The following is a 16,299-nucleotide window of genomic DNA, read 5'->3' as shown; positions in this document are numbered from 1 at the left end:
TGGAAAGCACACACATACCTGTTACTATTGAATCCATCTCAACTCATAACAACCATAGAGTTCCTGAGGTTCTAAATCAGTGGTTTCCAAAATGGGTGCTACCATCACATGAGGAGAAGAGGACCCTGGAATGACCCAGGACTGCAAAAGCAGATACCTATACTTTATCCTAGATTACGGGCTGTAATGCCAGAGGGGTGCTAAGCAATTTTTTTTTCTAAAAAAGAAGTGTTAGTTCGACTAAGTGTGAAACCCTCTGACCTAAATCTTTGCAGAAGCAGAGTGCTAGATCTTACTTCTATGAAATATCTGGTGGTCCTCAAATCACAGACCAGTGCTTCACCACCGAGTGTTTGATCATTGTGCCCAAGGGCTCCTTAATAGGAACTTAGAAAGGTCTAAAATAAAAATAGACTTTGAGATTGTTTTAACTATGGGGTGGGGGGGGGTACGAGAAACCCTATTGTAGAAGATCGAAAGTTGAGATGAGACCAGGAAGTTTCAGGTGTCAACAATGTTGGTCCAGGAGTACTGTGCCAATAGTGAGGAATGGCCGTCACTGCTGTCTTCATCTCTTTTCACCTGGATTCCCAATTCAGTCCTAAATCTGCACTAAACAAACAGCCACACATTCCTGGCTTTCAACACCAAGACCAATATGTTGTTGCCATGCTAAGACTAATCTCAAAACACTGATTGATGTTAGCTATACTAGTAAGCCCAACTACCACATCCGATAGGGAAAGGAGGCCAGCAGGTAGCACATGGACTCATGAAGAGAAACTTTCCATGGTGGAGATCAGGAGGCTGGCATACAAGGCTGTGCTCATGGAAATGCCATGTGGTGGAGGAAGCCCAACTTCAGCCAGTTTTGTAAATCAAAAATGACAATATTCCTAATGAGTGCTGGCTATGCCTCGATTCTGCTTCACTTTCTTTTCTGAAAGAACAGAAGATTGTTTTCCAATGGTGAGATGTAACTGTGAGTACTTTCAGGAAGATTCAGAGATTGAAAGAAACAAATTTTCCCTTCTGTTTTGCCTAATTTAAAATAACATTCCATATAATCTACAGCAGCATTGCCTAATAGAAATATTAAGTGAGATTTTAGAAAATTTTAAATTTATCATAACTACATTAAAAATAAAAAAGGAGAAAGGTGACACTATTTTTCAGAATTTGTTATTTAAGCAAAAATATACCTAGGGGGCTATTTACATTCTTTTTCTTGCACTGAATCTTCAAAATTAGTTGTATTTTTTGTAATAGCAAAGTACCGTTCAGACCATCCACATTTCAAGTTCTCAATAGCCATATGTGGCTAGTGATTATGTTAGAAATACAAGTCGATAACTTGGAGGAGCTAAATGATTCTTTTATTTTGTTTCATATGAATTTAGTCTTGATGCTGACTATATGGCATTTTATAATTCTTGGGAACTTCTTATATTTGGTTCCATTTCTGGGTCAGCTTAACATTAAAACCATTCCTTGCTTATCAATAGGATTTTAATGACCAGGTCACTATGTGAAATTGTCCTTGTGTGAGATTTGGGACTATGTCTCACCTTTCATGCTGCTGCCCCTCATTTCTCTGACCATTTCAGCTCAACTCACCTTTCCGATGTTCACTTCAGACCAGAGACCAGGAAGACACCTGGTTGTCCTCACTCTCCCACCAAGTGGCTGGAGTAGGAATCTCACTTATCTCCTTACATTATCTTCCACCTACCCTGGGCAAAGACTTCATTGGATTCCATCCACCCTACGCCCACAGCCCCTTCCCTCTACCTTACTCCCCCCTGCCAACTCTTGATATCCCTGGTACTTCCAGGCCCTTTTGTTTTAAACTATCCCCTGTTACTCATGACCCCATGATAGCTGACTGTCACACTGTGCCCTCCACGGCAGTCAGTCTCTTAGAGACCATGTAGTACATGATCCTTCTGATTCCAGTATGAGAGTATCCGACTAAAGACAGAAGTAATTAGTACATCTACAACTCCTGTCAAAAACCAACCCACCCATAGCCATTGAGTAGATTAGGGATCATAGTACCCTATATACCGCTTCTGAGGCTATACATCTTTATAGGAACAGACAGCTTAATTTTTCTCCCGAAATCTAAAGACCTTGTGGTGAGCTATTTAATAGACACTAGAAAGCACCAGGAGGCTCCTCTAGAGCTCCCCTGATAGATCAAGTTTTCACCAGAGAACAGTGTTTTCCCGCAAACCAGCCTCTTTGTCTCGGGTTAGATCTCTTGTCCTTCTTTCCATTCTTTAAAGCAATGAAGGTTTTTGTTGCTAGAATCAACTGGACTGTTTAGTAAAGAATAGTTTCAAATGTGGAAGCAGTGACACCATTCTTTTACACAAAAAGGACTGCCACTGGATGCTATCAACTAAAGCATCAAAAATGCTGAGGTTCAAAGACAAGATCAGAATGAGAAAATAGCTTCAGGTTAAGCCTCACACATAAATTCAAGTTTCAAACCAATTTACCCTTAGTCTGAGCATACAAATTTACCTGTGACCAGATTCCACAACATTAACAAAATAAATCTGCAATGTCATTTCCTTAGTTGCTAGTTGACATGTTGGGTGTCATTTTTCTCCTCTATCACTTCCCCCCAAATAAAGAATTGACACCACACCCAGTCTGGAGTCTTCTGGGGAGAATAGTGGTTTAAATAGTAAATGGTACTCTATCCCAGTAAGAGACACTGGAAAAATCAATGGGAGCCAAGATAGGATGAGTGAAGTAGATGTCCAGCCTAGAGCAAACAAGGAAACTAGAAGTAATAGTCCTAATGCATTTGACGCTTCCAGGGTAATCTTTTCTATAGTGGCTGAGAATATAAAGTCATTGAAGGTCTCTGGCTCTCCAGCTTCCATAGATAAGAATAAAGGTATAGATTTAATCAAAGGCCCCTCACCTGAAGACCCAACTTTTCTAAGAGAGTATTAACATTGACTATAAAAACTTTTCTTCCATAGAAAATAAGGGATGCACCAGATATAGTACATTGTGCAGACGCTGATATCAGTATCACTACCTCTGCTATACGCTGGACAACAGACTTGTGTCTCCCTGGTTATACTGTATACTTGGGTATATGTATGGCTCCTCAGTAGTCTCCTCATACGCCACCTGGCCACAGAATTATCAGCCCTGAGAAGCAGCAAAGTCTGCTGCTATTTATGACTACTTGTTACACCATGTGTTCCAGCTCCCCTGAGGCACCAAGGGATGTTTTCTGACCATGAACTCCACTCTATCTATTCCCTCTCCACAGCTGACAGAGATGAAGGCCATTTTAAGCATCTAGATTAGAGCCTAATGTTTGCTCTCATTCCTTAGGAGAAGAAATACATTGGAGAAGGTAGACGGGTTCAAAAAGTTCATGAAAATGTAATTAAAAGATAATAGAAGTTGTCATGAACTGATTGAAGTCCTTTTATAGAGAAAAGGGAAAAATCAATAAAATCCAATATGGGGTGATGGCAAACAGGGAGACAGCTGAGAAAATCGTATTTCAGTACATTAACCAAATAAATCTGGGACTTGGGGGAAATCTAACTAAAGTGCATATATACATTTTTAAAATTATAACTTTACTCTTAAGATAGAACTTCATCTCACAAAATATGTGTATTAACAGGGGGAAAGATTATGTTTAGAGTGCATATTTTAGTATGATCCTTGAGTTAGAACCATTTCATCATGTTGAGTTATGAAAATACCTAGGAAGGGTATAACATGGTATGGTCACATTATATTTTTCATCACCCATAGTAAAAAATTGAGATGGGTTGAGGAAATATTTATTGTTAAAGTTAGGTGATGGTGTTGTTGTTAGTAATAGCTGTTAGTTGATTCCAACTCCTGGCCATCCTATGGGCAGAGTAGACCTGTGCTCCGTAGAGTTTTCCAGACTCTGATTTTTCAGCAGCCCACCTTTAAGCCTGTCTTCCAAGGCACTTCTGCGTAAGCTCTAACCTCCAGCTTTTTGCCAAGTGCTTGCCCACTTGCACCACTCAGCTTCCTAGGTCACCGTCAAAGCATGAAGAGCTGACTCACTCCTTTGGATAAGTATAAACTTCAGGTGATATGTACATTAGGAAGAAGAAATGTCTTAGGAAGCTCCTGGATACCAGCAGTGGAAGTGAAGGAGCTGGATAAGATACTAAGACATATCGCTCTCATTCCACCTCACAACACCTGAGGACCAGAGCTGGCATTGCAATCATATATTCCAAGTGACACAGCCATTGCGGTATAAAATACTCTCACGTTTCTTGAAGCGTGTCTCTATGTCTTCCTAAGAGAATCTTGGGTTGAACATAAACCCTGCCTTACAAGGCTGAGCTAGAATTAACTAATAAGTAACTGCCCTGCCTGCAGGCATAAAGAGTCCTCTGATACTCTACATTCAACCTGCACAAACTCTTCCTGGCATGGACCCATCTTCCGCTTCTTTATGTTGCCTGTTTCATGTTTTGTCAGCATGACTAACCCAGCATGCACTGATAATGCAGGAAGAACCTAAGTTAGGAATGGCAACGACTGAGACAAGGGAGAAATGGTGATAGAAAGAGGAGGGGCAGACAACGTTGATGACACCAAGCAAAGGCATTCTTCCTATTTTTCTATTCAGAATGCCTCAAAGCAAGAGAATGATTGATTAGCAACTTTCCTGAAAGTTCCCAGTTGCAACTGCTTCTGAAAATAAAAATGTCAGGGTTTAATCTAAACCACACTCCAAAAAATGTAACTTAGGTAAAGAATTCACTGGATAACCTGGAGAAAATAAAAGTGAGTTAGCATTTTAGGCTCTTTGTTTATTACTCTTATTCTTTACAAGTAATTTTACAGGAATATTCCTATGAAGTGCACAGGTTCCAAAGCAGCCAAGCATTGTGTGACTTTAACTCAAGACAATACTAAGAGAGCTCTCTGGGTCTGACACCGCAGAGTGCTGCTGTTCCCCCGCTGGTGTGTCCTGACCTGCCTTGTTCCCTCACCTGCATCAGATGGGAATATGGAGAAAGTGTTTTGAGACAAGTTTTATTGGAAGTCCATGATATCAACAGATGTGAACAGAGGGTTCATGTTGTAGACACAAATCACCAATGACTCTTCTGTAGAGCTACAAAATGGATGGTTGTGAAGAGCGCACAGCATGCCCAGAATGAAAAAATATGTAATCGTCATTTGTAATAGTATACTACAATTAAATGTCATTTTTAATGGAGCATCCAATAGTGTTGAATTACAAAATAAGCAATAAAAATTTTCAAGAAATGTATCATGATACATTTTCAAGAAATGTATCATGATCTAGGAGTAGATCTTTGGATGGTTGCACTATATGATTGATATAATTACAATCTCTGTCTTGTATACATGAAAATGTTAAATTAGCAAATGTGTTGTCCATATTTCAATATTTTTACTTGACAAATTAGGAACTGTAGAATATTTAAATGACATGTATATCTATTATCCAAGATTTAAGGAGAATAGGCTGATCATCTATGCCCTGTTCGGAAGTCCATAAAGAAACCATTGTTATAATAAAACCAAGTATAACAATAAAAATTCTAATAAAATTTTATTTTGAACATTTAATGAATTGCACAAAGAGCTTTTCATGATTAAATTGTTTACTCTTCAGTAACATAATAGAAAATAAAGGATATCATCACCATTTTAAAGGAAATGATACCAACGCTTCTAGATTTCACCCACATTTTACAAAATCTGAGTAGCCAAATCTAACCACATGTATTTATCTGAGACTGGAATTCCAATTTTTCCAATTCTTTCTCCAAACTCAGTGAAGTTAAACCATATGACGTTTCATTTATTTCTGATCAAGAGAAAGATTTTGTGTAAGGTGCTATGAGAACACCAAGGAGTTTTCAAAGGAACACAGAGGCAATATATTTATTTATAAAATGTTTCATCTTCTTCAACACAGCTTTTTAAAATTTTCCTTATAAAGGTCCATCATATGAAAACTTAAAACGTGAAAAAAAACACTTCACCAACCTACTAGAAGTTTATATCAGTATAAGAGAAATACAGATTTAGAGCTATTCCAGAAGTGAGAATAATTTCAGTTGGCAGGATCAGGGATGAAAGGCATCTTATGAAACCAAAATCATTGCCATTTAGTCCACTCTGACTCACAACAATCTTATCGAAGGTAGCATTTTGAACCAAGTTTTGGAGTAAAAGATCCCTCGATCGCCCACACCTGATGATACTCATCATGTGGAAAAGATCATATGATTAAAGACATGCAGCAAGTTCTTTGCCAGAAATATTCGGGAGACACTGAGCAATCGTCTTTGCTACCAAACCAAAAACGTAAAAGAAAATTTAAACCAGTTTCTTTCCAGCTGGTTCATCAAAGGTGTAAGGAGTGTAGAATGGCCCCATACATTGCAGAGCTTCTTCTGCATGGAGTTTTCAATGGCTGTGATCTTTGTAGGCAGATTAGCAGGTTTTCTTTTGAGACAATTCTGGAAGACGTTGACCTGCCAGGTTTCTGGTGGTTAGAAGTCAAGTGCTTAACCCATTTGTGCCAGAAACTCCTAATTTTGGCTAAAATGATAAAAAAAACAAAACAAAAAAAAACCTAAAATATATTAGGGCCAAAGAGAAAATGTAATATGAGGAGAAGGCCATTGGTATAATATATAAACAAATATTTAAATGCGGTAGAAAAATTAAATGTAATATAAGTCATTTAGTAAACATAAGCATCAATACAGAAGAAAGTAGAATAATCCAACTGGGAAAATTGTAAAAGTGATACTTGGGAAAATTATAATCTTGAAGGTTTTATGATTGTTCCGCAAAAGAGACAGATTGCTGCTATGAAATAGTCTTTGGAGATATACTGCATGTTGAGAAAGGAGGCAAAAATTATGAAACATGCTTATCTGTAAAAGCCAAACCAGAGAAGTCTCACGCCTGTACAATTGTAGGAAGTGTTAGAATCCCCAGGTCAGGATGGGACTGAGTCAATAGGGTAATAATAGAGGAAATGAGCAGGAGGCTAATTCATCTTCAGGATGGACAGGTCATGGTAGAATGGGGATGGTGCTTGACTTGTGACTGAAAGAATAAGCTTCCTTATAATCATACACTGCCTGTCACCAAGTCCACTCTGACTCACGATGACTTCTGTGAGTCAAAGCAGAACTGTCCTCCCTAGCGTTTCCAGTGGCTATTTTTTTTCAGAAGTAGATCAGCAGATCTTTCCTCCATGGTGCCTCTGATTGAATACAAAAAGTTTAACCATTCAGTAGCAGTTGAGGACTTTAAACATTTGCATCACCGCGTGATTTTGTTTTTAAATATATAATAAAAGCATTGCTGCCAAATCATTTCTGGGTCACAGTGACTGTTTAGAGTTTCTGAGCCAGATAACCTCATCCTAACCCACGGAGTGGCTAATGGGTTGGAACAGACAATCTTGTAGTTGGTTATCCCACACTTACCGCACCATGCCACTGTGGCCCTTACACAACAAAGCAAAACCAAGCATCTCAGCCATGGAGTCCACTCCAAGTCCTTCAACCCTTATAGGACAAGCGAGAACTGCCTCTGAGGATTTCTGAAAGTGTTCATCTTAATGGAACCAGAAAGCCTCATGTTTCTCTCCTGGAGAACCTCTAAAACCCTGACTGCCATTGATTTACTTCTGACTCATCGCCATCCTGGAGTGTTCAAACTGTGGCCCTTGTGTTTAGCAGCCCAACATATAACCCATTATGCCAAAAGGGCACCTTGGATACAGTTAGTCAGGTAAAATAGAATAAATTGAGGATTAGAAAGTTATTTACGCAAAACCAAACTCATTGCCACAGAGTCGATGCCAACCCAATAGGACAGGGTTGAACTGTCCCTGTAAATTTCTGAGATTTTAACTATTTATAAGAGCAGAAAACCCTGACTCTCTTGTGGAATGGCTGGTGGTTTCAAATTGCTGACCTTCAATTGTGTAGCCCATTGTGTAGCCATTATGCCATGAAGTCAAATTAAACATAAAGTAAAATGAAGGTTAAAATGATGGAAAATGAAGTTTAGAAAGGCATGCAGTTAAAGAAATTAAATAAGAGAACATATAATAATTCAAAAATGGAACTTTCCTTAAATGTAGGCAATATCTTTTCTCTTTTTACAGCTTGCTCAGCAGCTTCTGGATTCCCTGCTTGATCTCCTTGGTTCTCACGCCATAAACAATGGGGTTCAGAGCAGGAGGGATGAGGTGGTGCAGGATGTTGAGCAGGATGGGGACATCTGGAGGAATTCTCTTCCTGGCCAGGTTAGTGATGACCAGAACCAACAGGACTGTGCTGAAGAAGAGGATGAGGATGAAGTGGGAACCACAGGTACTCAGGGCCTTGGCCACAGCTCCCTCGGCTTTAATTCTAAAGACAGCTTTCAAGATGAAGGAGTAGGAGAGAACAATAAGAATAAGGTCTGAGCCCAGCAGAGTCCAGCCTACCACAAACTGATAGAGCTGATGAAAGGTAGTGTCATCACATGAGAGCCTAGAAACAGACATGTTAGTACAAATGCAGTTCTTAATAATGTGACTTGCACAATATCGGAGTTGAGAAGAGAGTATCGGGATCGGCATAGTAAGAAGGCCATTGCGTGTTACAATAAATATGGCAGCTTTTGCCACAAATTGGTCGGTGATGATGGATGGGTATCGCAGAGGATGGCAAATGGCTACATAGCGGTCATAGGCCATAACCATAAATGTGCAGGATTCCATCGTCAAAAAACTATTCGTAATGAACATCTGTAGGAAGCAGGCAGAGAAATTGATAGACTTGTGGTCAAACCAAAAGATGTCTAAGACCTTGGGAATGACGGTGAGGGAAAGCACAATGTCCAACAGGGATAGAAGGCTGAGCAGGTAGTACATAGGCTCGTGCAAGGAGGCCTCCAGTCGGATGGCGATCAGGAGGGTTGCGTTGGCCCCAATGGCCAGGAGAAAGAGGACACTGAATGGCAGGGACAGCCAGTGCTGCCAACTCTGGAAGTTAGGGAAGCAAATGAGAACAAATTCAGAGACTGGAGCCATGGAGGAGTTGTTGGGTGGTGCCATGTGCTGTATCCTCATGAGACACGTTGACACTGACCTTTGTTAAAGCCTTGGGAAGATGAACAGAAATAAACACATGCGGGAAAGATGAATACTTATGAATAAACAGATTTTCTTGAAAAGCATTGAAAAATAATGACAAATGTTGGCAATACTCTAAGTGATTTATAGTTATTAAGCCCATCCATTCTGTTACAAGTTCTACTAGTAGAATTACATATTTCCTGATTTGCTTTCAATTTTTTTTCTATTTATGTTGTTCCTAAATTTGACAGATAAATTATAAGCGAATTTTCCCTGTAAGAGAATAATCATTATAATTTCCAGAGACAAAATCAAAAGCTAATAAAGTCATTTTATTTAAACCTCAATGATAATCTAGGGGAACAAATAACAGAATTGCAGGTGACTGGACACATTGGATAATGTAAGATACAGTATATATATATATATATATATATATATATATATATATACACATATATATGTTTTGAAACTAATGGTGGTAGGAATTGCACACTTATGTTTGATCTCATTGAATTATTGACTGCTATAATAACTGGAAGAGCTCCCAATAAATAAGTAACAAATAAATAAATAAAATCATAATGATGTCAGCATACTCTAAAAGGAAATCTTAGCTACTTCCTTTTCTCTGTTTCTACAAAAATACATGTGCACTTCATATTGCTACAATAGATCAGTCATAGACACATTGGATAAAATAGAACTGCTCTGAAGAACAGACTGAAGATGAATACACCTTTATGTCCTTGCTACAAGACATACCCCACAAAAGAAAGCCATCAAGTCTAAGTGTGTTACAAAAGAATATTTGAAAGCATTTTTAGAGTTATAACAGCCATTTATAAATGGAAAGCACACACATACCTGTTACTATTGAATCCATCTCAACTCATAACAACCATAGAGTTCCTGAGGTTCTAAATCAGGGGTTTTCAAAATGGGTGATACCGTCTCCTGAGGGTAAGTGGACCCTGGAATGACCCAGGACTGCAAAAGCAGATACCTATACTTTATCCTAGATTACGGGCTATAATACAAAAGTTTTTAGTGCCAGAGGGGTGCTAAGCAATTTTTTTGTCTAAAAAAGAAGTGGTAGGTCGACTGTGAAACCCTCTGCTGTAAATCTTTGCAGAAGGAGAGTGCTACATCTTTTTCTATGAAATAACTGGTGATCCTCAAACCACAGACCTGTGCTTCACCACCGAGTGGTTGATCATTGTGCCCAAGGTCTCCTTAATAGGAACTTAGTGAGGTCTAAGATAAAAATAGACTTTGAGATTGTTTTACCATGAGGAGTGGGGGGTGGCGGGTAGGAGAAACCCAATTGTCGAACATAGAAAGTTGAGATGAGACCAGGAAGTTTCAGGTGTCAACAATGGGGGTGCAGGAGCACTGTGCCAGTACTGCGGAATGGCCGTCACTGCTGTCTTCATCTCTTTTCACCTGGATTCCCAATTCAGTCCTAAATCTGCACTAAACAAACAGCCACACATTCCTGGCTTTCAACACCAAGACCAATATGTTGTTGCCATGCTAAGACTAATCTCAAAACACTGATTGATGTTAGCTATACTAGTAAGCCCAACTACCACATCCGATAGGGAAAGGACGCCAGCAGGTAGCACATGGACTCATGAAGAGAAACTTTCCATGGCGGTGATTAGGAGGCTGGCACACAAGGCTGTGCTTATGGAAATGCCATGTGGTGGAGGAAGCCCAACTTCAGCCAGTTTTTCAAATCAAAAATGACAATATTCCTACTGAGTATTGGCTATGCCTAGATTCTGCTTCACTTTCTTTTCTGAAAGAACAGAAGACTGTTTTCCAATGGTGAGATGTAAGTGTGAGTAATTTAATGCAGATTCAGAGGTTCAAAGAAACAAATTTTCCCTTCTGTTTTGCCTAATTTACAATCACATTCCATATAGACTACAGTAGTATTGCCCAATAGAAATATTAAGTGAGGTTTTAGAAAATTTTAAATTTCTAATAACTACATTAAAAATAATAAAGGAGAAAAGTGTCACATTTTTCAGAATTTGATATTTAAGTAAAAATATCCAAAATATCCCTAAGGGGCTATTTACATTCTTTTTCTAGCACTAAATCATTGAAATTAATTGTATTTTTTGTACTTACAGCAAAGTACAGTTCAGACCATCCACATTTCAAGATCTCAATAGCCGTATGTGGCTAGTGATTATGTTAGAAATACATATCGATCACCTGGAGGAGCTAAATGATTCTTTTATTTTGTTTCATATGAATTTAGTCTTCATGTTGTCTATATGGCATCTTATATTTCTTGGGAACTTCTTACATTTGGTTCCATTTCTGGGTCAGCTTAACATTAAAACCATTCCTTGCTTATCAATAGGATTTTAATGACCAGGTCACTATGTGAAATTGCCCTTGTGTGAGATTTGGGACTATGTCTCACCTTTCATGCTGCTGCCCCTCATTTCTCTGACCATTTCAGCTCAACTCACCTTTCCAATGTTCTCTTCGGACCAGAGACCAGGAAGACACCTGCTTGTCCTCACTCTCCCACCAAGAGGCTGGAGTAGGGATCTCACTTATGTCCTTTCATTATCTTCCTCCTACTCTGGGCAGGGACCGCACTGGACTCCATCCACCCTACGCCCACAGCCCCTTCCCTCTACCTTACCCCCCTCCTCACCTGCCCACTCTTGATATCCCTGGTACTTTCAGGCCCTTTTATTTTAAACTATCCCCTGTTACGCATTGCCCCATGATAGCTGACTATCACTGTGCCCTCCACGGCAGTCAGTCTCATAGAGACCATGTAGTACTTGATCCTTCTGACTCCAGTATGAGAGTATCCGACTAAAGACAGAAGTAATTAGTACATCTACAACTCCTGTCAAAAACCAACCCACCCATAGCCATTGAGTGGTTGGAGATCATAGTACCCTATATACCGCTTCTGAGGCTATACATATTTATAGGAACAGACAGCTTAATTTTTCTCCCAAAATCTAAAGACCTTGTGGTGAGCTATTTAATAGACACTAGAAAGCACCAGGAGGCTCCTCTAGAGCTCCCCGGATAGATCAATTTTTCACCAGAGAACAGTGTTTTCCCGCAAACCAGCCTCTTTGTCTCAGGTTAGATCTCTTGTCCTTCTTTCCATTCTTTAAAGCAATGAAGGTTTTTGTTGCTAGAATCAACTGGACTGTTTAGTAAAGAATAGTTTCAAATGTGGAAGCAGTGACACCATTCTTTTACACAAAAAGGACTGCCACTGGATGCTATCACCTAAAGCATCAAAAATGCTGAGGTTCAAAGACAAGATCAGAATGAGAAAATAGCTTCAGGTTAAGCCTCACACATAAATTCAAGTTTCAAACCAATTTACCCTTAGTCTGAGCATACAAACTTACCTGTGACCAGATTCCACAACATTAACAAAATAAATCTGCAATGTCATTTCCTTAGTTGCTAGTTGACATGTTGGGTATCATTTTTCTCCTCTATCACTGTCCCCCATATAAAGAATTGATTCCACAGCCAGTCTGGAGTCTTCTGGGGAGAATAGTGGTTTAAGCAATAGAAAATGGTACCCTATCCCAGTAAGAGACACTGGAAAAATCAATGGGAGCCAAGATAGGATGAGTGAAGTAGATGTCCAGCCTAGAGCAAACAAGGAAACTAGAAGTAATAGTCCTAATGCATTTGACGCTTCCAGGGTAATCTTTTCTATAGAGGCTGAGAATATAAAGTCATTGAAGGTCTCTGGCTCTCCTGCTTCCATAGATAACAATAAAGGTATAGATTTAATCAAAGGACCCTCACCTGAAGACCCAACTTTTCTAAGAGAGTATTAACATTGACTATAAAAACTTTTCTTCCATAGAAAATAAGGGATGCACCAGATATAGTACATTGTGCAGACGCTGATATCAGTATCACTACCTCTGCTATACGCTGGACAACAGACTTGCGTCTCCCTGGTTATACTGTATACTTGGGTCTATGTATGGCTCCTCAGTACTCTCCTCATACGCCACCTGGCCACAGAATTATCAGCCCTAAGAAGCAGCAAAGTCTGCTGCTATTTATGACTACTTGTTACACCATGTGTTCCAGCTCCCCTGAGGCACCAAGGGATGTTTTCTGACCATGAACTCCACTCTATCTATTCCCTCTCCACAGCTGACAGAGATGAAGGCCATTTTAAGCATCTAGATTAGAGCCTATTGTTCGCTCTCATTCCTTAGGAGAAGAAATACATTGGAGATGGCAGAAGGGTTGAAAAAGTTCATCAAAAATGTAATTAAAAGATAGTAGAGGTTTTCATGAACTGATTGAAGTCCTTTTATAGAGAAAAGGGAAAAATCAATAAAATCCAATATGGGGTGATGGCAAACAGGGAGACAGCTGAGAAAATGATATTTCAGTACATTATCCAAATAAATCTGGGACTTGGGGAAATCTAACTAAAGTGCATGTATACCTTTTTTAAAATATAACTTTACTTTTAAGACAGAACTTCATCTCACAAAATATGTGTATTAACAGGGGGAAAGCTTATGTTTAGAGTGCATATTTTAGTATGATCCTTGAGTTAGAACCATTTCATCATGTTGAGTTATGAAAATACCTAGGAAGGGTATAACATGGTATGGTCACATTATATTTTTCATCACCCATAGTAAAAAATTGAGATGGGTTGAGGAAATATTTATTGTTAAAGTTAGGTGATGGTGTTGTTGTTAGTAATAGCTGTTAGTTGATTCCAACTCCTGGCCATCCTATGGGCAGAGTAGACCTGTGCTCCGTAGAGTTTTCCAGACTGATTTTTCAGCAGCCCACCTTTAAGCCTGTCTTCCAAGGCACTTCTGCGTAAGCTCTAACCTCCAGCTTTTTGCCAAGTGCTTGCCCACTTGCACCACTCAGCTTCCTAGGTCACCGTCAAAGCATGAAGAGCTGACTCACTCCTTTGGATAAGTATAAACTTCAGGTGATATGTACATTAGGAAGAAGAAATGTCTTAGGAAGCTCCTGGATACCAGCAGTGGAAGTGAAGGAGCTGGATAAGATACTAAGACATATCGCTCTCATTCCACCTCACAACACCTGAGGACCAGAGCTGGCATTGCAATCATATATTCCAAGTGACACAGCCATTGCGGTATAAAATACTCTCACGTTTCTTGAAGCGTGTCTCTATGTCTTCCTAAGAGAATCTTGGGTTGAACATAAACCCTGCCTTACAAGGCTGAGCTAGAATTAACTAATAAGTAACTGCCCTGCCTGCAGGCATAAAGAGTCCTCTGATACTTTACATTCAACCTGCACAAACTCTTCCTGGCATGGACCCATCTTCCGCTTCTTTATGTTGCCTGTTTCATGTTTTGTCAGCATGACTAACCCAGCGTGCACTGATAACGCATGAAGAACCTAAGTTAGGAATGGCAACGACTGAGACAAGGGAGAAATGGTGATAGAAAGAGGAGGGGCAGACAACGTTGATGACACCAAGCAAAGGCATTCTTCCTATTTTTCTATTCAGAATGCCTCAAAGCAAGAGAATGATTGATTAGCAACTTTCCTGAAAGTTCCCAGTTGCAACTGCTTCTGAAAATAAAAATGTCAGGGTTTAATCTAAACCACACTTCAAAAAGGAAAATGTAACTTAGGTAAAGAATTCACTGGATAACCTGGAGAAAATAAAAGTGAGTTAGCATTTTAGGCTCTTTGTTTATTACTCTTATTCTTTACAAGTAATTTTACAGGAATATTCCTATGAAGTGCACAGGTTCTAAAGCAGCCAAGCATTGTGTGGCTTTAACCCAAGACAATACTAAGATAGCTCTCTGGGTCTGACACCACCGAGTGCTGCTGTTCCCCCGCTGGTGTGTCCTGACCTGCCTTGTTCCCTCACCTGCATCAGATGGGAATATGGAGAAAGTGTTTTGAGACAAGTTTTATTGGAAGTCCATGATATCAACAGATGTGAACAGAGGGTTCATGTTGTAGACACAAATCACCAATGACTCTTCTGTAGAGCTACAAAATGGATGGTTGTGAAGAGCGCACAGCATACCCAGAATGAAATAGTATGTAATCGTCATGTGTAACAGTATAATATACTTAAATGACATTTTTAATGGAGCATCCAATAGTGATGAATTACAAAATAAGCAATAAAAATTTTTAAGAAATATATCATGATGGAAAGTCTAGTAGTAAATCTTTGAATGGTTGCACAACATGATTGATATCATTGCAATCACTGTCTGGTATACACGAAAATATTAAAGTAGCAAATATGTTGCCCATATTTGAGAATTTCATTGACACATTAGGAACTGTGGAATATTTAAATGACATGTATATCTACAATCCAATGTATAAGGAAAATAGAGTAATGATCTATGCCCTGTTCATAAGTTCACAAAGGAACCAGTGAGCTTGAGGTATAATAATACCAAGTATAACAATGAAAATTCTAATTAAATTTTTATTTTGCACATTTAATGAATTGCACAAAGAGCTTTTCATGATTCAGTTATTTACTCTGCATTAAAACAATAGAAAATAAAGGTTATCATCATCATTTTAAAGGAAAATATACAAACACTCCAAGATTTCACCCAAAGTTTACAAAATCTGAGTAGCCAAATCTAACCACATGTATTTATCTGAGACTGAAATTCCAATTTTTCTAATTCTTTCTCCAAACTCAGTGGTCTTAAACCAGATGAATTTTCATTTATTTCTGATGAAGAGAAAGATTTTGTGTAAGGTGCTATGAGAACACCAAGGAGTTTTCAAAGGAACACAGAGACAATATATTTATTTATAAAATGCTTCATCATGTTCAACACAGCTTTTTTAAATTTTCCTTATAAACGTCCATCATGTGAAAACTTAAAACGTGAAAAAAACACTTCACCAACCTACTAGAAGCTTATATCAGTACAAGAGAAATACAGACCTAGAGCTATTCCAGAAGTGAGAATAATTTCAGTTGGCAGGATCAGGGATGAAAGGCATCTTATGAAACCAGAATCATTGCCATTTAGTCCACTCTGACTCACAACAATCTTATCGAAGGTGGTATTTTGAATCAAGTTTTGGAGGAAAAGATCCCTCGATCACCCAACACC

At 38.9% G+C, this 16,299-nt stretch overlaps 1 protein-coding gene across 1 annotated transcript; it reads right to left on the bottom strand.

Annotated features, from left to right (window-relative positions):
• Positions 1-8,197: 8,197 nt before the first annotated feature.
• LOC142446758 (olfactory receptor 56A4-like) lies at positions 8,198-9,139 on the bottom strand. The gene has a single exon (XM_075548499.1). The coding sequence runs from the start codon at positions 9,137-9,139 to the stop codon at positions 8,198-8,200; it is 942 nt and encodes a 313-aa protein (XP_075404614.1).
• Positions 9,140-16,299: the final 7,160 nt, after the last annotated feature.

This window comes from Tenrec ecaudatus, chromosome 4 (assembly GCF_050624435.1).
Source record: "Tenrec ecaudatus isolate mTenEca1 chromosome 4, mTenEca1.hap1, whole genome shotgun sequence".
In the NCBI taxonomy this organism is placed as follows: domain Eukaryota; kingdom Metazoa; phylum Chordata; class Mammalia; order Afrosoricida; family Tenrecidae; genus Tenrec; species Tenrec ecaudatus.
The sequence above is the reverse complement of the archived record's forward strand: the minus strand, read 5'-3'. Positions and strand labels throughout refer to the sequence as shown.

Coding starts and splice junctions, on each gene's coding strand:
- LOC142446758 (XM_075548499.1), bottom strand. CDS start 9,139: ATGGCACCACCCAACAACTCCTCCATGGCTCCAGTCTCTGAATTTGTT.